Genomic DNA, 22,821 nt, shown 5'->3' on the forward strand with positions numbered 1-22,821 from the left:
TCGAAGCATCAGTTGTGCTAAAATGAACAAGCTTTCTCCAATATTGCATCTCAGTCTCCCTGGTCATGCTTCTGGGCCCTAAATCCAGTAGGATTTCATCCCCTCAGCATCTATGCTATCAACTGTCCCATAATTTTCAAGGGGTGGCATTCTAGATACTGATGTATCCTAGCTCTTAGGGATATATAAAAGGGTTGGCTGTGGAAAGCCCAGTTAGCAGCATGCATAGTTGAGTCTAACTCTTGGGGTAGCTTGGTAGTGGTGATCATGGATGGGAATGTATCTCTGATCCATCAGCTGAAAAATTCTGTGCAGACTGGGAGAGATACTTGGTGGGACAACTGCCCCTGTATCAGCATTTTTTTGCAGTTTGGGGTTAGTTCTGGAGCCTGTGAGGTATTTCAGGTTTCCTTAGGATGGAATTTTTTTCTATATGGCTTTATTCCATGTCCTATGTATGACCTACCCCAGATGATTATCTCACAAAAGCACACAAAACCCAAGCCCAATATGCTTGCGACTTGGCAGTGACTTCGTCTTCTAGATTCAGGGAAAGGTTGTTGAGTCTCCTGGAATCTTCACTGTAATGTTGCATCTGCTCCTTTCCTACCATTTAATGCCTATGGCTCTGTTGCCTGACGCTTGTAGTTGTGTGCTATTTTCTCATGTGTATTAGAAACTGTGCCAGCCAGTTGTGGGTCCCATTCTTTGGTGAGACCCTATAGTAGATATTCTGTCTACTACTAGTCCCTTCCATATGGGAATTGTCCCTTTCCCATTCCACGTATTTCAGGTAGGGTTGTCAACGAAGGGACTGAGTTCCACCCAAGGATGACCAGTCATGAGTCCTTTGGTATTCCGGGACCATCATTTCTACTATATGTAAAAATCCATGAAATCAACTTGAGCAAAGTGGTGCTGAGAACCTGCAAGTGGAGAGATTCCTAATGACATCTATTGAGTGACTGGGTCCACCCCTGCTGAGACCAGCAGTTCCATACTCTTGGACTTGGTTACATTAGATAATGTATCGTCTGAAAATTAACACAAATAAGTTTGTGTAAGTTGGATTCCTATCATTTACAACGGGGAAGGGGGTCCTAATTAAGGTTCTCATGAACTTGACAAACTATAGGATGCCAAGGGAGTCAGCATAATTTTCTCCCTGACCTCTCTCCTGGGGGCCATGTAGGGTGCATGTCCTTTCTCTGTGTATACTCATCTCACCCCACTGCAGCCATCTGAAGCTCCTTCTCCCATACAGTTTGCTCTTTGAATCTGCTGCTTTACCTGTGGGTGGTAAGCTCAATGGAGATGATGGACAATACCTCCCAGGTAATTTAACCCCATGGACTTTTTTCTAAAAGACAGACTGCTGTCTCAATTTACAACCCTGGAGAACCCCATTTTTTTTTTTTTTTTTTTTACTAGGATCTCTACAGTCAACCTAATAGTTTAGGACCTCATGGGAAAAGCCCCTACTCATCCTAATGCTGCATTCTCGCTCACTGGCAAAGAGCCAGTATGGTAAATAAAATACATTTCACTGGTCCTTGAATGGCTTGCTTCACAAGTTCTTCTATTTTTAATTTTTTAGGAGTTGGTGCCATTACAATGTGCCTTTTCATGGGTTCTAATACCCCAAGCCATTAACACAACTGTTTCTTTCCTGCAATGCCCCTAGCTTTGGATTCTTGAACCCAGTGTGGGAGTTATTCTCTAGATCAGTAGCTGGCAAGCTAGATAACCTTCTGTTTTTGGAAATAAAGTTGCCTTGATTGGAACTAGACTTGCCCATTCATCTATGTATTGTCTATGACTGCTTTTGCACTATAACATCCGAGTATTTGCTATATGGCCTGCAAAGCCAAACTATTTACTATCTGATTACAGGAAAGGTTTGGCAACCCCTGCTCTAGAATAGCGCTTCTCAATGGTTTCCTCATACTGGTACCTATAAAAAGATGGTATTTGCAAGGACCCCTGAGGGATAAAAAGGTTAGTATCTCCATAAGCATTTGTGGCATATTGCTTAGGAAAGTTCTACTCTTGGGGCAGGACATGACCTAGCACATTCTTGGGATACCTCTGTTTGATATCCCACTGCTATTTTTGAGAGAGCTGAGGCTCTAAATCATGGTCCTGCAGGATGTGCCTTTGTACTCGCATGTTCTGGTGGACTGAATTATGTACTCTGGTTTAGACATGTTCTTGGTCCTGATCCACATTCCAGTGGGTATGACCCACTGTAAATAGGACCTTTTGAAGATGTTATTTTTAGTTAAGGTACAGCCAATTCAATCAGGCTGGGTCTCAGTCCTCTTACTGGAGGCCTTATAAGAGAGAAAGCCATGGGGAAGAGCCAGAAGCCGGAAGTCAACGGAACATGGAAGAGAAAGCAGAGGACATCACCACATGACAGAAAGCCAAGGAAGCCAAGGATAGCCAGCTGGCCACAATGCTACTGACCTTGGGAGGAAACAAGCCTTCCAGCCCCTGAAATCATGACAATGAATTCCCAATGTTTAAGTCAACTTACTGCGATATTTGTCACAGCAGCCAAGAAACGAAGACATATACAGATTTCAGTTTTGGCCAGAGTTATTTCTCCTTTCATGGGTGATGGTGGTGATGACATCCTGGGCAGCCTCATTCCCAGTGCAATTGTCCCACTGCATCAGACAATGTGGAGCTTCAAATACAGACTTCCTAAGAGCATGGATATGTTCTCATCATTGGTGGTGCCAAATCTCAGAGCCGTTCACCTGTGGCTCAAAACTGATTACCAGCACTCCTGTGCAGGAACTGTAGCACCCCTGAATATATGTTACAGTTAGCACAACCACTGGCCTACTTCCTTCAAGCAGCACTGTAGGAAAGGCAGCTAATGCCCGTCTTCCAAACTGACATCCCAGAGCCTATGATACTAACTGGTGACCATGACATCACCTCCATATTCCAACCATGTCAGCGGTGGAATCTTATGTACCCATCACATTTTGAGGTCCCATCAATAAATTCTTGATTTTTCTCTATTTACTATGGCTTACGTTCACTGCAGAAGGCCATGATGACTGTCAACTCTGTACATTGCCATAAAGGAGAAAAGTGGGTCAAGAACCATTCACACTAGTAGAAGAATGAAACTGCAAGTTTATTTGGAAGTATAAAAATTAAAAAACAAAACCAAACCGAAATCTAACCAAGAAACAAAAAACAACCACACACAACTTTTCCGGTTTACATTAACTCTGAAGATCACACACTATTTATTAACCATTTACTTGCCTTTTTTTAAGAAAAATGTCAATTTCCAGGTAGAAGGAGTTGAGTCAGGTGTAAGCTAGTGATCACAGTAAAACAATTTTAATGCTAAGAGAAAAAGGACTTAGCCGATCTCATTTCAGAAAAGAGAACACAGATGGTTTTCTGGTTGGCATGGATTTAGGCAATGCATAAAAAACCATGTTGCTTGGAATGAGTTAAAAAATATTTCTGGCCACTTATTTGCCATCTTGAGTAAAAACAAAACAAAAAAACCCCTGCAGCTTTGGTGCCCTATTTATACATTTTATAAAACATTTGTTAAAAAGTCAAATCTATAATAAAAATGTCCCTGTTTGTTTTAAAAAACATTAATAGGCTCCCCTTATCTACCAAGACCGTTTGTTTTTCCTAACATCCCCGGAAGCAGAAAAGTGCAGAAGATTAACTCACTGCACAATTAATTAAAATTAGAATCCTTTCCTCTAAACAACTTCCAGAGCACCAGAAAGAAGCAGGGGCCCATCAAAGGGAGGAGTAAAGCCTTCCTGATTCACAGGAGAGGAAATGTTTAGCCATTTTCTAACACACTCTTGCTGCCATCAAAAGTTTATTTCTTTATTGGATTACTTAGAAATAACTCAAGTGCTATTTTAAAAATGAAAGAAACAAGCAACTGGGTTCCTTTCCTTTACTTAAAAAAAAAAAAATCAGCAAGTGTATAGCTTTCCTGTAGCGCACTTTGGATTTGGTGAAAACAAACAAAAAAGTCTACAGAACAGGATCCCTGACTGTCATCTCGTCCCTCTCCTGCAGGCTCCATTTTAATAAGCATCAAAAAGATTAGTGGAAATGTCTTCTGCAGGGGGAAGATGCCCTGAATGGGTGAGAGCTGCCCAGGGTGGCTCCACCTGGTTCAGTTTTGTCCCCCCTCAGTCAACATGGCTTCTCACCAGTGACCCCTAAGTTTCTACCTGTTGTTCTCCCAGGGGGTGGGCCCAGGGCTGGCCGGGCACAGAGAGAGCAGAGAAAGAGTACAACTAGGAAAAAACAGAGAGACTATGAACTGAGGGAGAAACGTGTCCCTCTTTCTGCATCCTTCAAAAACACGATAAATAATGACCTCAAAGTGCAACAATGCAGAAACGCCAGGCACGCAGGTTAGTCTGGAGTGACTTGTTAACACGGGGCTCACAGGGCAAAGTCAGGAAGATCTCCTTTTGTGTCTTTCTTTGGACCTCACTCAAGGAAGAAAAAAAAAGAAGAAAGAAAAGACCACTTTCCTATACACATATAAATAGTCCCTTAACTGGAAGGGAAAAAACAAACACACTGTTTCAAATGCATTTCTAAGAGATTAAAAAAAAAAAAAAAAGTCCGCAATGGAAAATCTTGACTCTCAATTGTCCATCGTCCATGTCTCTAGGGGAAGGGTAGGAGGGGCCTGAGACTGATATAAATAAGGATGCTGGTACTTGAACCTCGGAAGAGGGGTGTGTGCAGTGCTGGGAATGGGGAGCCCATGCGGGAGAGAGGGGCTCTTGCGCTCATACACATTAGAAACCACAGTGTCCTCCAGTTCAAATGCACAGGTAAAACAGACTTCTGAGGGTTACGGGAACTTCAGAGGCCAGTGTTGAGCTGCAGGAATGGGCACGATGGGCTGGACAATGAGGCCAGATTCTCAGCCAACCCAAGGTGGCTCCAGGCAGCTCAGCTGGGAGAGTGACATTCCAGAGTGCCAGGAAGGGAAGGTGGAACCAAGACAGGGTCTTGGGTCTGAGAACTAGGATAAACTCGTGGCAGGGTTCCCCTGCCCCCTCTGGGATCAGGCTGATGGTACACATTGCTGGAGGGAAGCTCTCTAAATGAGGATTCTTGGGCAAATTCTTAAACCCAGAATCCATCCAGAGGAGATGGCTTTCAGAGTCATTCTCGAAAACGAAACGATGCTGCCTATTGCTGAAGGGTGTTATTCGTGTCAAAAGTTTTCTTTGGTGACTGCCTGCAATGGACCAGAGGGATGTGTAGGATAGCACAAGGCAGTGTTTGGTTGTTCATCTGGATTCTCTCTGGACTGGCTAACCACACATACCTTCGTGGCAGCCATCCCACCCAAATCCAAAATGGACCTTGAAGGTAGTAGGAGCCCAGCAGAGAGCTGGGTCCGGTATCTTCTGCCCTTTCGAACAGCCAGCACGGACCAGAAACACTGCTTTCTCAAAGACTACTTAAATACTGTTTTATACTGCTGCCTGCAAATGTACAACTTCCCCTCGGAAGGGTTCTGATAGTAACACAAGAATGACGAGAAAGCTGATGTGATCCCAGGCCCCAAAAGAAGAGGGACCTCACAGAAGAAGATGTATTGTGCACATCAGCAGACAGGCCAGGAAGATGCCCGGCTGCCTTCCTAAGAGTATCCCTGAAATTTGGGGGAGGAAGGAAGTGGAGAGATAGCTCATAACCCAAACTGCTCCTCCAGGAACCCTAAGGAGCCTCCCATGAGCACAAATTGTTAGGATGGTAACAAGTCAGAGCAGATGAACCCATATGGACTTTGGAGTAACTGGATTTTATACTTCGTCGGTGCCTTGGCTGGGCAAGGAGTCCCTGGGCTCGGCGGTGCCCTCCTGCAGGCCAGGCTGCCCCAGGTCGCGGCTGGCGTCTTCCACGCTCAGGAGGCTGCTGGCTGCCTGGGAGCTGGTGCTGTTGGCACTTGCGGACCGTGAGCGGTAAGGGGGCAGGTCTGCTTGGTTCAGGGACTCAGTGTCGGAAGAGTAGGGTGGTGGAGGGAGGTTGTACCATGCAGGTCTGCAAGGAAGAAAGCAGGGGACAGAGGAGGAAGAAGAGACCGCATTAGAGTTGAAGTGGGGTGGGCAATGTGGAACCAAAGCCAATTTCAGTCCATTGCAGGATGGATGTTTCCAAAGAGGAATGCAATTTTCCCTCCAAGCCCAAAGGCAATTCAAAGTTCTGGAAAGCCAGTGGTTTGAAACGAACCAGAGGGAACAAAAAGGCCAGTGTGCTCTGGCTGGTTCAAGTAGACCAGGCACTGCCAAACCACATCCTTTGGGTGGACTGAGGATGAGGTTGCCAGGCAACACTCTTGGTTCAACCTGGGTAGTGTGGCAGAGCCACTTCGTTCCACCAGCAAGGGGCCCTGTGGCCTAGTGGCCAGGCTGGTGTTTGGGCCGAGCCCCTGTCAGGTCCACAGAATTTGGGGTTCCCATGGAAGCCAACTCTTCTGGCTATGTGAACTTGGGTGACAGGATATCTTCTTAATGCTCAGTTTCCTTAACTGTAAAAGGGATTGAAAGGAAATAATTTAATAGAAATACTTTTTTTTTACTGAAGACTTATAGTAAGCCAGGCACCGTGCCTTGTACCTTTTATTTAATTCTCACAAAAAATCCTAGGAGATAGGCATTACTTTTATGCCCTTTTACTGATGAGGAAACCAAGGAATGGGGACACCAAATGACTTTTACACAAATAGCTAGTAAGCAGCAGGGCTGGGATTTGAAACCAGAAAATCTATTTCCAGATCTAGCAATTTTAACCTTACTCTATGTTGGATGGTCCAAATGAAGATGTTATGAGGGGGAATTTTATTAGGTGAGTAAGGTCCTGCAAACTTACACTTATTTACAAACAGATCTTTAAGCTCTCCTCCCCTGCCAAGCTTTGTTTATGTTCTATGAGGAGGGAAAAAGAAGATTAAATAATGTAAGAGTTGCCCACTGCAGAGGATCCAATGAAGAGCCCAGTTACCTTGGGAACATGGCCTGCAAAGGCCTAATGCCACACACAGCGAGTCTTGGGCTGAGGGCAAGAAAGATGCTGAGCAGGGGCCCTAAAGGAAGGGCTCAAGAGTCTCCCAAAGGGCCTTGAACAACTTTAGTCCAGGGAATTTCCAAAATGGATTATTTGGGGTACCCAAAGAAGTGGGGGCTGGGAAGGCAGGATTTTGGGTCCACTCCCTGCTTCAGGTGCAAAATTCTGCTTTATTTGGCTTTCTATATTGTGACTTACTGAACAATTCCATTTGTAATGAGGGTTCTACAGCTCAAAAAAACCTTGAGTGCTCTATTCCACCACTTTTATTTCATAGATGATGCCAAGCAAAGTTAAAGAATTTATTTACTCATTCATTCAACAAACATTTACCAGAGTGCTAATATATAATGGACACTGTTCTGCAGTAGCAGGTAAAGCCCCAGAGCTAGTGGCTGGCCTGACTGTGTGCCCACCTGGTGTTACCAGGCAGAAGCAGGGCTCCGAGTTGGCCGGGCTTGGATTGACACCGCTCTCTCCTCCCTGTACATCCTCAGACAAGTAACTTGAAATCTCAGGGCTTCTACTTCTTACTGATAAAATTTAGGCATATAGAGAACTTCTCTCAGTGAGTTGTCCTGCAGATTTCACAAGTTCATGCATGGGAAGGATATTTATCCAAATTTTAAAATTGTTTTATTTTTTATTTTATTTATTTTTTATTTTTTTTATGGGAAGTGTTTGGCATGGACTCAGTAATACGTTAATGCCACTGCTGCCTCCAGCAGTGAAATCCAGCTCTCGGCAAGACCCAGGTGTGTGCGGGATTCCCCCCCACCTCCCACCAGACGACCCCCCAGTCTTCCAGCCAGCACGCACCTTTGGTCCAGCAGGGCCTCCGAGTAGGAGGGAGGGGAGCCCACCTCCGACGCGTTCTGCTCGGCCTGGCTGGCCACATACTGGATGCCGTTGTTGACGTTGTAGGTGACGTTACAGTGGTGGGGGTGGTCCAGGACCACCAGGCGGGAGAGCAGCACGGGGTGCTGCAGCCGGTGCACGGGCAGCGTCATGAGGTTGTTCCGCTTCCGTTGGTGGTGCAAGACCAGCGCGAGCAGGGCCACCACGAGCACGAAGATGACCGAGCTGCCGATGATGGCGTAGGTGATGCTGGGGTAGTAGACGAGCTGGTTCTCCGACGTCACAAACACCTGCCCGCTGCCTGGTTCTGAGAGATTCCAAAGGGGAGAGAAAAGGAGAGAGGCTTACCAGTTTGGCTCCCCCTTCTGCTACCAAGCCAGCCCCGAGACTTGCAAGGAAATGTGCATAGCAGCACTATTCTACAATAGCCCAAAAGTGGAAGCAACCTAAATGTCTATCAACTGGTGAATGGAGAAACAAATGTGGTCTATCCATACAATGGATTACAATTAAACCATAAAAAGGAACAAAGCAGTGATGCATACACAACATGGATGAACCTCAAAAACAATATGCGAAGTAAAAGAAGGCAGACACAAAAGACCACATATTTCATGATTCCATTTATACAAAGTGTCCAGAAAAGACAAATCTATAGAGACGGAAAGTAGATTAGTGATTTGCCTAAGGCTGGAAGATGAATGGAGATTAAATATAAATGGGAATGAGGGCTCTTATGGGGGTGATGGAAATCATTGAATTGTACACTTAAAATGGATGAATTTTATGGTATGTAAATTATACCTCAATAAAACTGTTTTTTAAAAAAAGTCAGTTCCAGGAAATGTAATATACGGGGAACAAGAGTGATAGTTTCTGTGGCAGAAATCAGTTGGCCACTGGAAATTTGTAACATACACGGGGAACACAAGTAAGTGCATCTGGGGACCCCTGCACGTACAGCGTGCTTATTTTATGCAGCCCCCATGACAGACAGATAGATAGAAGGCCAGCAGAATACAAACTAAAAGCCTGGATGCTGGAGCCGATTGGGTTTAAATCCCAGACCCGCAACTTCCTGGCTATGTGCCCTTTGGAAAGTGCTTAACCTCTCTGTGTTGTGGTTTCCTCATCTGTACAATGGGGATAACAGTTCCTGTCCCCTTGGGCTGCTGGGAGCATGAAATGAGTCAGTAATCATCAAGCACTCAGAACAATGGCTGACAACATTGTGCTGTAGAAGTGCACATTCAATACATAAAAAAAAATCACATTTATATGTGTTGTAACAACTTCCAGGAAGTAGGTGTTGTAATTTCACTCTTTATTTTTTATTTTATTGTGATAACATATATATAACATAAAATTTTCTATTTAACCATTAATTTCCATTTAACCACTAACTGATGAAGAAAGTGGATCTCAGAGAGGTTCAGTTCCCTGACAAAGGTCGTATGGTTAGGAGGTTATGGGTGATTTGACCCCAGCTGTCTGGCTGTAGGGCCTTGCCCCTAAAACTCTGACCTACAGTGACCCCTAACAGGGCTGGCTAAGCAACCCACAGACATTTCCCAAGAGGTCATAGGGCGAAAGTCTGGGACAAGTCCCACCCTGGCAGGCTGAAGATCCTCTTTGTATTTGCTAATGAGCCACACTTCCAATTCTCAGGGGTAAGGAACTTCCCAGGCGGCAGGACATACCTGGCAATTGTGGTAAGGTCCAGGAAGACACAGGAAATGCAGAGTGGCCCCTCCTCATGAAAAGCTGGGACCCCTCCTCTTTGCAAAAGCAGCTGGGGCCCTTTCCTAGGACTCCTAGGTTCATATTGCTATGGCCTGGCAGGAAGAAGAATCTAAATGCAACCCAACTACGCAAAGCTGATGCTTGTTCCAATTCTGAAGCAGGCAAGAGATTTTGATGGGTCCCCAGAAGCCAGAATGTGGACACGATGCGGCAGCAGCAGCAGCAGAGACTACTGGCTGCACGAGCCCTCTGCCCTGGCCCGTGCTAAGTGCTTCGCAGCGTCCCTCATCACTAGCTCTGCATCTGTTTTGTTCCCTGCTGTATCCCCAGCACCTACGATGGTGTCTGGAACACAGTATACAATAAATACATACAACTTAACAGGGGAAAAATCTTGTTTCTTCACACCTGGTAAGGTAGGTGCTATTACTACCCCCCTTTTTCAGATGAACAAATTGACTCAGAGAAGTGAATTAACTTGTCCAAGATCACACAAAAAATAAGTACAACAGCCAGGCCTAGCACCCAGATAGCTCTTCTACAAAACACACTATCTTCTCTCCTTTCCTGATACAAGTATTTCCCCCAAATAATCCTAACCTGAGACAAACAAAGACCTCCCTCAGACTCCCTGCTCTGTGGGTTAATTTTTCTATCCAGGGACAACCGAACACGGATTAAAAGGGATCAAGATTGTGTAATCCTGGTGGTCACTGTTTCAGTGATTAATGGTAGAAAAGGAGCCAAATAAGGGAGGGAGACACTTGGATTTTCCTGGAGACAATTGGCTGTCACACGGGTTCTACGGGAGTTCTGTCTATTCTCAGTTTAAATCATTAAAAGCTGGGTGGGGACTTGTGTGTACATGTCTCAGAACTCAAGTTTAAAATAAAATAGCCTCTTTATTTGGTCATCCCCTGCACAGAACTGCAGTGTCACAGAGGCATGGGGCTGAATCCTGAAGGCATTGCTTCTAGCTGTTTGAGCTCAAGCCAGTTATTGAACTTTCAGGAGCCTCAGCTGCCTCATTTTGAAAATGGTGGTGGTGGTGATGGGTAAGTAACAGTACTCATCTTGCTGGAGTACTGGGACGGTAACGTTTAAGACTCTGCTTAAAGGGCCAAGCACAGTGCCCGGAGAGGGTTTGCATTCAGTGAGAGGTGGTTCTTAGTATTTGCAGGATCACCATTGCCAACACCAACTTCTCTGGACCTGTGCTAGAAGCTGAAAGAGCTTGCTTAATTAGTTTATTAAAAAATGTGTTGTGGAACATAAATATAAGATGACACTTCCCATTTTAACCATTCTTAAGTTTATAATGCAGTGATATCAATTACATTCATGACACGTGCTACCTTTACCACCATCCATTACCCCCAATTTCTCATCCTCCCAAAAAGAAACTCCGTACCCATTAGGCAATAATTCCCCACTTCCCCTCCTCCTCAGCCCCTGGTAACCTCTAATCTACTTTCTGGTTCTATGAATCTTCTTACTCTAGGTATCGATATAAGTGGAATCATTCAATATTTGTCCTTTTGAGTCTGGCTTGTTTCACTCAACCTGATGTCCTCAAGTTCATCCATGTTGCACCATGTGTCAGAACGTCATTCCTTTTTACAGAGAGAGCTCCCTTTTGGGGGCTGGGGGCTGGGGAGAGGATCAGGATTAAAGGAGTTCCTTTCTAGTGAGATGTGTTTTTTAAAGGAGGAAAGTGGAGGTATTTTTCACATGGAAAATAATTGGGTCCAGAGCTTATAAATGCGAGGACTTCTGTGTAATCACTTGGGGTTTTACGAACACAAGTAGGAGCCTTTTAAAATGAATGGAATGTAAAATGCTGGCTGTCTCCAGAAGGGCCCACTTTGGCAGGCTAGAAGCTGCGATCACATTTGCTTGAGAAATTATGATGTTACTTAACACAGTGGTGTCCGGTCTCGTTTCTGCTCTGTGTGTAAAATGTCATCTTGTATGAATTCATTAACTAGGCCCACTTTTCTTAAGAGCTTAACGAGCCTCCTGGCCAAATTACTAATATCAGAGTTGCCTGAGACTTCGGTTCCAAGTGCATAATCCATGGATAATGAAGTTTCCATTTATTCTGGCTGTCCCTCAAGCAGATGCCCTTGTGCTCTACTGTCAAACATCTTCAATTCCTGCCCTGCATCTGCTGCTTCCACTGTATTAACTGCGTGCAATCTGGTTCCTACCCAGATACCACTGTCCTCTCAAAACTGCCTTTAGCACCAACTGCTGCCTGTGGTTGAGCAAGTAGTTTTGCACAACTCCAGGGGTGCTCTTCACCCCAAAGTCACCACAGATTGTGTCATTATTATGACAGTGTTTTAGCAGATGGCAGCCAAGTGCCTTGAGGAGGAATGCCTTTTTCTAATTTGCACAGAGGTGCCCTGTGGACTGTTGAAGGGCCTAAAGCAGCTGGCACTTGTGACTCAGTGTCCCTTTGTGTCTAAAAAATTCCCTTTTCCACATGCAAATTGAAGTTCCAACAGGATACCACTGCTCACCTACCAGATTAGTAAAGACAAAGTTCGATTTCACATTTTGCTGGCCAGGTGTTGGGGAAACAGGTATATTTATTCATGCATGGTGGTTGGAGGGGAAACTCATACAAACCCAGGGTGGTGGTGGGGTTAAGAAGACATATCAAAATTAAAAATGCATATTTCCTTTGATCCAACAATTCTTCTCTTAGGAATTTATCTAGCAGATATACTCACACAAATGAGAAACAACTTTAAAAAAAATATAAGTGTTCATTGCAGCATTGCTCACAATAGCAACATATAATTGGGAAAAACCTAAATGTCCATCAATAGAAGTCCAGGTTAAGTAAATTACGATGAATCCATACAATACCCATACCTATTTAAAAATCAAAGCAGCTCTACATATACTAATGTGGACCGATCTGAAAGACATGTTGATAAGTGTAAAGAAAGCAAAATTCAGTAGAGGACGTATAAAATACTTCTGGAAGGACACGTAAGAACTGGTAACCCTGGGAACTTCTAGAGAGGAGAGCATTGCTTATTCTTTTCTACTTTGTACCATCTGTACGGTTGTTTTAGTTTGCCAGAGCCGCTGTAACAAACAACACAGAGTACTTTGCTTAAATAACAGAAATTTATTCTCCTTTCATAATTCTGGAGGCCAGCAGTCTGAAATAAGACAGCCTCAGGGCCATGCCTCCTCTTAAAGGGGAGCTCGTTCCATGCCTCGCCCGTGGGTCTGTTGGCTTGCCGTGGCATACTCAATCTCCGCTTCCATCACATGGCTGTCTCTCTCTCTGTCTCTTTATCACTCTATCTCTGTCCAAATTTCTTCTGCTTATAAGGACACCAGTCATACTGGATTAAGGACAACCCTAATCCAGTTTGACCTTATCTTAATTACATCTGCAAAGATCCTACTTCCTCATGGGGCCACATTCACGGGGCCAGGGATAAGGACTTTAACATATCATTTTTGGGCACAAATCAACCCATATCAGTTTATTATCTCTTCAAAACAAATAAACACATAGCCCTCTTCCTCTGGCTTTGTCTAGGCTGGTTCTCCCTTAGTATCCTTGACGGTGCAGCTCAGGTTCTCTGTTGCTCTTGGTTGTCTCCTGTCCCTCTCTCCCTGTCAATGGGAACGCTCCACGGGTCCATGCTTCATCGTCACGTGCTCGCCAGGAGACCCCTCACCGACCCCTGAGCCTGGCTCCCAAGACTCCAAGACTCCAGCCTGACCTCTTGTTCTAGTTTGCTAATGCTGCAGAATGCAAAACACCAGAGATGGATTGGCTTTTATAAAACGGGGGTTTATTTCACTACACAGTTACAGTCTTAAGGCCACAAAGCATCCAAGGTAACACCTCAGCAATCGGGTACCTTCACCAGAGGATGGCCAATGGCGTCCGGAAAACCTCTGCTAGCTAGGAAGGCAGCTGGCGTCTGCTCCAAAGCTCTGGCCTCAAAATGGCTTTCTCCCAGGATGTTCCTCTCTAGCAAGCTTGCTCCTCTTCAAAATATCACTCCCAGCTGCACTCACTGAGTTCCCTCTCTCTGAGTCAGCTCATTTATATGGCTCCACTGATCAAGGCCCACCCCAAATGGGGGGGGCCACGCCTCCATGGGAACATCTCATCAAAATCATCACCCACAGCTGGGTGGGGCACATTCCAAGCAAATCTAACCAGCACCAAAACGTTTCTCCCACAAGACCACAAAGATAATGGCATTTGGGGGACACAATACATTCAAACAGGCACACCTCTCGAGTCCAGAATTCCTGGCTGGACCATCTGTTCCGGTATGTTCACTGCCCCTCAAACCAACCCCTTGTCATCCATCTGAAAAATCAACTCCTGCATACCTATTTTTTTTTAAAGTTATTTTTTAGTCTACTTTTCTCCAGATAAAACATTTTTAAAAGTCAAGTTTATTGAGGTATAACTTAGATGCAATAAAGTTTTCCCTTTTAAAATGTAGTTAGATGAGTTTTGACAAAAGGAAACAGTTATGTAACCATCACAACAATCAAGATAGAGAACATTTCATCCCCTCTCCAAAGTTCTCTTATGTTCTCTGCAGACAATCTTCTCCTCTTATCCCCAGCCATAGCAACCACTGATCCGTTTTCTGTCCTTATGGTTTTGCCTTTTCCAGAGGTCATATAATTGGAATCATAGTATGTAGCCTTTCGTGTCTGGTTTCTTTCACTTAGCATAATGCTTTTAAGATTCATCTGTGTTCCTGGAGCCATTATTATTTCGTTCCTTTTTATCGCTGAATAGTATTCTACCATAAGGATGCATCACAATTAGTTTATCCATTTTCCAGTTGAGGGAAGGAATTTGGGTTGTTTCCCATTTTCTGGAATACAGGACTTTTGCTCATATATTTTTTCATATTAGGCATATACTTAGGAACTAGACTTCTGAGTCCTATGGGAAGTGCCTATTTAATTGGATAAGAATGTCAAATGGTTCTCCCAAATGGCTGTAGCAATTTTGCGTTCCTGCCAGCAGCACTGTATGAGACTGCCAGTTGCTCAGCATTCTCATCAGCACTTAGTAGTGTCAGTCTTTTAAATTTTAGCCAATCCAGCAGGTGTAGTAGCTCATGGAAGTTTAAATTTGCATTCCCCAATGACTAATGATGTTGAGCATTTGTTCATGTGCTGATTTGCCATTGCATATCTTCTTTGGTGAAGGATTTGTTCACACCATCTGCCCATTTAAACATTAAGTGCTTTAACTTATTATTGAGTAGTAAGAGACCTTTATATATTCTAGGTTCCAAGTCCTTTGTCAGAAATGTGTTTTGCAAATACTTTTTCCCAGTCTGTGGCTACTCTTTTCATTTTCTTCACAATAGCTTTTTGAAGAGTAGACTGAAAAAAAAAATGATGAATTACACTGTATCAGTTTTTTTTTCATTTTTTATGCTTTTTGTATTCCACCCAAGAAATCTTTGCTTACACAAAGTTAGATTTTTGTTTTAGCTTTTACATTTACGTCAGTGATTCATTAATCCATGTTAATTTTTGTTTATTGTGCAAGATAAAGGATGAGGTCCTTTTCCCCTACTGTTTGGATATACAGTTGTTCCAGCACCATTTGTTGAAAAGTGTACCCTTTCCTAACGAATTACTCTGGCACCTTTGTTGCAAACCAATTGATCACACATGTCTGGGGCTATTTCTAGACTCTATTCTGTTTGGTTGATCTATATACTGGTCCTTATGGCAGTAAGTATGCTAACTACAGCTTTATGGTAAGTCTTGAAATCATATAGTGTGAACTCTGCTTGCCTCTTTCCTTTCAAACTGACTTTTATTTCTGATTATAAAAGTCCATGATAATTATTAAAATTAATATAGAAATGTTCAAAGCAGAAAAAATGTCTCCCATAACCCCACTAGAATTCCACTAAAGAAAAACAGATTTAATTGTTTGGTGTAGACCAGGGGTTAGCAAACTTTTCTAAAAAGAGCCAGATAGTAAATATTTTATGCTTTCTGGGCCATATGGTTTCACACGGTTTCACCCTGTTGCAGTGTTGTGAAAGCAGCCATAAGACAGTATGTAACCAAATGACAGTGGCTGTGCTCCAAAAAAATGTTATTTACCAAAACAGGCAGCAGGCTGTTTTTGGCCCACTGGGTATAGTTTGTTGACCTCTGTTGTCGATCCTTCAAAACTCCTTTCTGTGCATGTACATTGCACATACACTTTTTTTCATGCTATACAGATATTTCTGCATTGTGGACATCTTTCCTCACCCACCCATGCCTTTTAAAAAGAGAAGCTGTACAATATCCGACTATAAAGACATCACAATTTACTTAACCAACCCCGCCTGCTACATCTACGTTGTTTCCATATTTTTGGCAACAATCACAACAATCCAGTGATACACCTTCTGGTAAATCCACCAGCCTGTAGAGCCAGGAAGGGAGGGCGGGCAGGTTATGTAGCCAGTGCTCAGCACAGACATTGACTAGATGGGTGATCTTTGGTCACTGGTGCAGTGATTTCCTAAGATGGACCCCTGGACAGGGAGCCCTTCCTGTCTATCCAGTTTCCCAGGTTTGCGCGCTGGGGGCTGTCTTAACTCTTTGCTTTTCTCTGACCACACCAAACTATCAAGCCTGGTCAACGTCTGCTTTGCAGAGCTTCTCTCGCCTCCGTCCTCGCTTTCCTTTCTCATGGCCACAGTCCAGGCCAATAAGAGAAACTTCCTTGTGGGTCTTACCATTTTTATCCTCTTTGCCTTCCAATCTTTCTGCAATACAACCATCATTTAATATGACCCAGCACTGTCTTGCTATGCAATTCTTCAGCTCAAGGACCCCAGTAGCTCCACACCCCCTCCTTGGCCAGGCACGCACAGACTCTGCGGTCTCTCTGCCTGGCTGCCCAGCACCAGCCCCCAGAGGATGCGGGGAAAGCAGCCCAGGGCTGGAATGAGGAACACTAGTTGCCTGCAACACGCTTCTCATTTCTGATTAATACTCACAACCACTACCACCACCCATATTTGCTTTGAACTCAAAAACAAAGAGTAACAACAACGTCATCATAATAATTATCATAGCAACTTTTCCCCTATCCTAGGCAATACCTTATGGGCTTTATACCCATTAACTCCTTTAATCCTTACACCATCTTATGAAGTAGTCCATTTTACAGGTGAGGAAATGGGGGCGCCTAGATGTTAGATCACCTCCTCAAGTACACAATATACCTTAGTATGTTAGTATATATAGTTAGTTTTAATAGCTAATAGATTGGCTAGTGAGGGGAGGACGCCAGCTTGTACCTGGGCAGCCTGGGTCCAGAATCTGTGCTCATAACCCATGACCTACTTCATTCTCCACATGTGTTTATCTCACTATTAAGAGAAGTTTCTGGTGGGTAGACCCTGCTCTATCTTTTTTGTTGCCTCACTCAGGGACAAGTGCAACCTTTTAAATACAGAGAATACCTGAGAAATATTTTTTACATCTGTAAACTAACCTTGAAACATGGTGACTTAGGTTGCCAGTGCTGCTATAACAAATACCACACAACAGGTTGGCTTAAAAAATAGAAATTCATGGTCTCATGGTTTTGTTGGCTAGAAGTCCAAAATCAAGGTCTCAAAAGGCCGTGCTATCCCCCAGATTCTGTAGCGTTCTAGCTCTGGCTTGCTGTAAGTAAGCAGGTGGTTTCTTGGCTTGATCTCTGTCTCTGTCACATGGTGAGCTGCCTCTCTTTGTGTCCGCTCTTTTCCTTCCCGCTGATTTCTGGTTTCTTCTGACTGCACATGAAGTTCCTCTGCTTTATAGGGACTCCAGCCATGTGGATTAAAGCCCACTCCGATTCCATTTGGCCTCATCTAAATAAGATCTTCAAAGGTACTATTTACAAATGGGTTTACACCTACAGGAACGAGGATTAAGACATGAACATGTCTTTTTGGGGATAAGATTCCATCCCCAATGTGGCAAAGGCCATGCTCTATCCTTCAGGGAGCCCCACTCAGAGCCAACTGCAAACTTTTAAACACAGAAAGTTCTCGAGAAATATTTTTTGACATCTGTAAACTAGCTATGAAACATGGCAACATGGTAATCCACACTCTCCTGACTTAGAGAGAGAGTCAAAACTACAGGAGGAAAAACACTGACTAAGAAGACGAGGGGAACCTGGAAGCTAAGGAGTGAAAACCATACTTCCTGCTTCCAATTTTTCTCCTACATGCAGGACTTCACTTAATCTTTACAACAACCCTGCGAGGTCTGCTATTTTACTCTCCCCTATTTTATAGATAGTGAAACTGAAGCTCAGAGAGGTTAAGTAACTTACTGAAGGTCACAGAGCAAACAAGTGGAACAGCTAGTATTTGGGCCCACAATCATCATACTGTCCCAGTGGTTCTCTCCACTACCTCCATCCCATTTCTCCTGTCCATTTGCTGTCACCCCAACTTTGCTCTTGCAATGGGGTCCCTCTCTCTCCAATAACTCCAACAGAGATGAAATCCTAGACTCCAGTGAATATATTCCAAAGTGGCTTCTGTGGAATGGCAGAGGCATTTCATGAAAAAGGGTATCCTGATCAAAATGGTGAGAGAAAAAAAGGATTAGACAAATTAAATCATTTTCTTCATAGCTGTTCAGAGGGCTCTGGAACCAAACTGCTCAAGTTCAAATCTTGGCTCTGTCAATTATTAGCTGTGTGGCCTAGGACAAGTTAGTTTACCTCTCTGTACCTCAGAACCCTAATCAGTAAAACCTTATAGGGTTATTTTGTAGGTTAAAAGAGATAATACACATAGAAATGTTTGGAATGATATCTGGCACAAAGAAAGTAATCAACAAACCTTGGTTACTAATAGCTATTATTACAGGACTTTCCAGAACCTGTACTAGGCAAATGTTCACTGTGATGCTTCACAAGTGGATATGGTTATTTAATCAACCTCAGTGCTATGGTGATTTGGAGAGAACACACACACATTCTAAAATAAGCACATTTCTACCTTCTGGAAGGCATACTTGGCCTTGGAGTATATTGTTGGAGGAAGCCTTGTGGCTGCAGCTGCTGACTTGTGAAGTAGCTACCTTGGCCCCTGTGCCAGTGTGGATGTATTATGTCCCCCTAAATGCCATTATCTTTGATGCAATCTTGTGGGGGCAGACGTATTAGTGTTGATTAGGTTGGAATCCTTTGATTGAGTGTTTCCATGGAGATGTGACTCAATCAACTGTGGGCGAGACCTTTGATTGGATTAATTTCCATGGAGGTGTTACCCCACCCATTCAGGATAGATCTTAATTGAATCACTGGAGTCCTATAAAAGTGTTCACAGACAGAAGGAGGTGCTGCAGCCAAGAGAGACACTTTGAAGAATGCACAGGAACTGAAGCTGAGGGTAGAGCTGGAACACAACCTGGGATCAGGAGACGCCAGCCATGTGCCTTCCCAGATAACAGAGGTTTTCTGTGAAGGTATACTCATGTTGATGCCTTCATTTGGACATTTTCATGGCCTTCAGACTGTAACTTTGTAACCAAATAAATCAACTTTATAAAAGCCAATCCATTTCTGGTATTTTGCGTAACAGCAGCATTGGCAAACCTGAATAGCCCCCTCCCCTCCATGCTGCATGGTATGCACCTCTCAGCCCACACCCACTCCAGGTGCAGTATGACTGTCACTGACTAAAGCCTGCCAAGCCCTGGGAGCCTCTGACTGTGCAGCCAGCTCCCCAGGGTGCAACGAGAGATTCCATCCAGGGTTACCATATGACACTCTGCTTGCTATCTCTGACACAAGACAAGAACTGAGCAGGCAGGAGCTGAGTCTGTTCAAATTAACAGGGAGCCCACGGCTGCCCTGCTTCTGTTCTCCAGATCCACACGTTAGTCATGGCCCTTGCATAATCCATTCATCGGTGCTACTTCTTCCTGTTAAACCCTTTACCTGGGGAAATGCTGAGTTCGCACACTTGGAGCTTCTGAGTATAGAAAACTTTCTGAATTATTCAGGGAAAGGGCTGATTAACAGAAGCATTACAAGGGGGATTGACTATGAACAAATTTATGGCTTCTTGAGGTTTCAGATGATTTGAACACAACTACCCCAGGCCCCAGAGCCCCGGTAGGCGGGGCTGTTGGTTTTGCACACAGTTCTGCTCTTGTGTGCCAGTCCCCATGCTGGCAGGGACAAGAATGTGTGAAAGGGGGGCACGAGACACACTTGATCCCAATCTGCATGCCAGGCCCTAGCTGCTCTCCAGTCCTAGTGCCCACCCACCACAGCCATCCTCGTCCCAGGTGCCCTCACCTCTGCCTGGACAACCGCAGGAGACCCCAGGCAGCCTGCCCCCACCCTTGCTCTCTGTTCCACATGGAAGCAAGAATGCTCCTTTTAAAACAAAGCCATGTGGTCACTTTGTTGCTCAAGACCCTCCACTGTCTTCTCATGTACTCAGTATAAAGTTCAAAGTCCTCACCATTTCCTTCAGGCCTTAATCTTGCTCCTATCATCACTTCAACCTCTGCTTCAGACCCAGTGGCTCCCTGAACACACCAGCCCCTGCCTGCTTCAGGGTGTCTGTCCTTGCTGCACCCTCCGCTCAGTACATTCTTACCCCAGGCCTCTGCATTGCTCCCACCGGATCCCACCTGAGGCCCGGCTCCTGGTCAGTGTTGGTGGGAGGCTTCCTGGGCCACCCCTCCTAAACTAGCGACCCCCACCCTCCATCACTCTGTGCCACTACCCTGCCTACTCTGTCTCCAGTGCACTTCTCATTGCCTGTTATTGTATTTGTATCTAGTTATCTTGTTCCTACTGGAGTGGAACTCTGTGAAGGCAGAGCCAGATTCGTCTCTGTATCCTCAGTGCATAAAACAGCACTGAAAAAATCTGCGTGGGGAAGTGGGCAGAGGGTCTCTAACCCTGTGCTCCTTTCCAGAAAGACCCTGGTCTCAGCTTGTTGTTACTCCTGCCAGAAGCAGTTGCATCTTTAATATGAAACCAAGCACTTTATATGCTAAGTGCTTCACAGCCATTAGCTCACTTTGCCTCACAGGTAAGAAAAATAAAGTCTCAGAGACGGGAGGTCACATATCCCAGGCTGCACAGTCAGGAAGTGACAGAGCTGAGATTTGAACTCAGGTGTGTCTGGCCTACACCCTGATCCAGCCCACGGTAGGAGGACAGGTCCAACTCTGTGTCACATCAGACCATTTGGGGGAATGTAAAACCACCCTGTGGCTGAAATATTCACACCGTTATTGACAGGCAGTTGGCTGAGCTCGGGGATGTGGAGAAGACATATGTTCATTATATAAAAACGCAGCTTCTTTCTCACAAATTAGTTGGGGACAGGCGGTAATGTAACCCCTCCTGGAATCATCTAGAGATCCACCCCCTCACAGGCTGAGCATGCAGTCTCTGACCTTGCGGGGGCCTGCAGGTTTGATGTTGCCCCGACCCACTCACAACCCTTCCAGGACTCTCTCCTTTCCAAGGGTGAAGCCTCACTCCTCATTCTGAGAGCCAGAGCTCCTCACCACACGGTTCCTTCCCCGGCTTCCACCCTTTTCTCTCCCACCTGTGTGCTGGCTGCACTGCACCAGGTTACAGCACTCACAGTTCCCAGAACTTTCCTGCCTAGAGCCGCAGACCTGCACGGTTAGGGTCCCACAGTCTCCCAGTTTAAGAGGAGAGCCTGAAAGAGTTTCATGAAGGGACAGCAGGAAGCTGTTACCACCCTTACATCTATGGGGACGAGGCTGTGGGCTTCTAGAAACTGATGAAACCTTAGAGCTGCTAGGAGCTGTGGCTTTTGGAGGAGGAATGCAGCCACCTCCAGCCTGTGGCCCTGCAGACAGGGAGCTGAGGGAACAAGTACTGCGAACTTTTTCTCTTTCTGCCCTCCAACCTCTGGCTGGGGTTTCCTACCGGCCCATCCCACCTGGAAGGGGGTAAGAAGCCCGGCTGTCCAGTCCACGAAGGTCAGCGGTCCATGCAGGGAGAAGTGGGGGGAGCGGAGGCAGACGGGTGAACTGGGAGAACCCGAGCAGGGCTCCCCACTCCCCTGCCAGGACCCTTGTCCTCCTTCCGATCTTGGCCAGGCAAATCCTGCCATCCTTCCAGGCTTAGCTCAGATGCCAGGATTTTCATGAAGCCTTCCACTGACCCAGTTGGAATGAAATCGTTTCTTCCTGTGCCTCACATACACCCGTCTCTCCCTCTGTTAGACCAGTGGTGGCATTTTACTCCATACTTGTGTTTGCCAACATGCTGGAGGAAAGGTGGCCCAGAGTGGTCCAAGGACAACCTGCAGCCCCATTCATGGCCCCACTTGGGGGACGTGCCTTCCTTCAGAGCTGGCACCCCATGCCCCCTGCACCCCCACTACCCATGGCCCTGGGTCTGGCCCAAATCCCACTACTGAGTCCCTGTGAAGCCCTGGGCTAGACAAACTAATGCTCGGTTTCCTCATTTGTAAAGTGGGGACAATAAACTCCCACCTTGCAGAGTTCCTGTGACGAAGGGACATGTCCTAAAATATGTGAAGCCCTGTCACGGAGTGGCCAGTCTGCATAAACACCAGCTATAATTATTATACGCCTGTCTATTCACATGTGACAGAATGGTGTAAGCAGGGATGGGGGCAGGAATGTCCAATATAACAGAGGCAGTGTGCAGTGTTAGTGTAGGTTTGGGAATTTGATTGACGGAGCTAGAATCCCAGTTTTGCTTCGGACCACAGGAGTGACCTGGGGCAATTTACTTACCCCATCTCTGCTCCTGCCATAGAGCGCTTCTCTGATAGCTGCAGAATTGGGGTCAAAGACCTGAATGCACCACAAAGTTGATATGAACATTAAAGACTACTGTTTTAAACTTGAGCCGAGCGAACAGATTGTGAGCTTGCTTCCATACAAAGACACTGAAACTTCATGCTAGACTAAAAAGGGCTGCGAGAGGGAACAGCAGAGAAGAGGAAGGCCTATGAGGAGGGGGCAGGGTGAACGGCAGGATTCTTGGGAACCCAGCGACTGTAGCCTCCCAGGGGTGTAGTCACACATCCACTCACAGAGCTCGGATCT

The 22,821-nt window shown here is 45.2% G+C and overlaps 1 protein-coding gene across 2 annotated transcripts in view; it reads right to left on the reverse strand.

The window, feature by feature from the left end:
* Positions 1-3,135: 3,135 nt before the first annotated feature.
* LDLRAD3 (low density lipoprotein receptor class A domain containing 3) overlaps positions 3,136-22,821 on the reverse strand; it is a 261,942-nt gene continuing 242,256 nt past the window's right edge. For both annotated transcript variants that reach the window (XM_037840177.1, XM_037840176.1), the window contains exons 5-6: positions 7,921-8,266; positions 3,136-6,078 (exon numbers count right to left, since the gene is read on the reverse strand). In XM_037840177.1, coding sequence (XP_037696105.1) covers positions 5,841-6,078; positions 7,921-8,266 — 584 coding nt within the window. In that variant the 3' untranslated portion in view covers positions 3,136-5,840. The remainder of the gene's footprint in view (positions 6,079-7,920; positions 8,267-22,821) is intronic.

This window comes from Choloepus didactylus, chromosome 6 (genome assembly GCF_015220235.1).
Source record: "Choloepus didactylus isolate mChoDid1 chromosome 6, mChoDid1.pri, whole genome shotgun sequence".
NCBI lineage: Eukaryota > Metazoa > Chordata > Mammalia > Pilosa > Megalonychidae > Choloepus > Choloepus didactylus.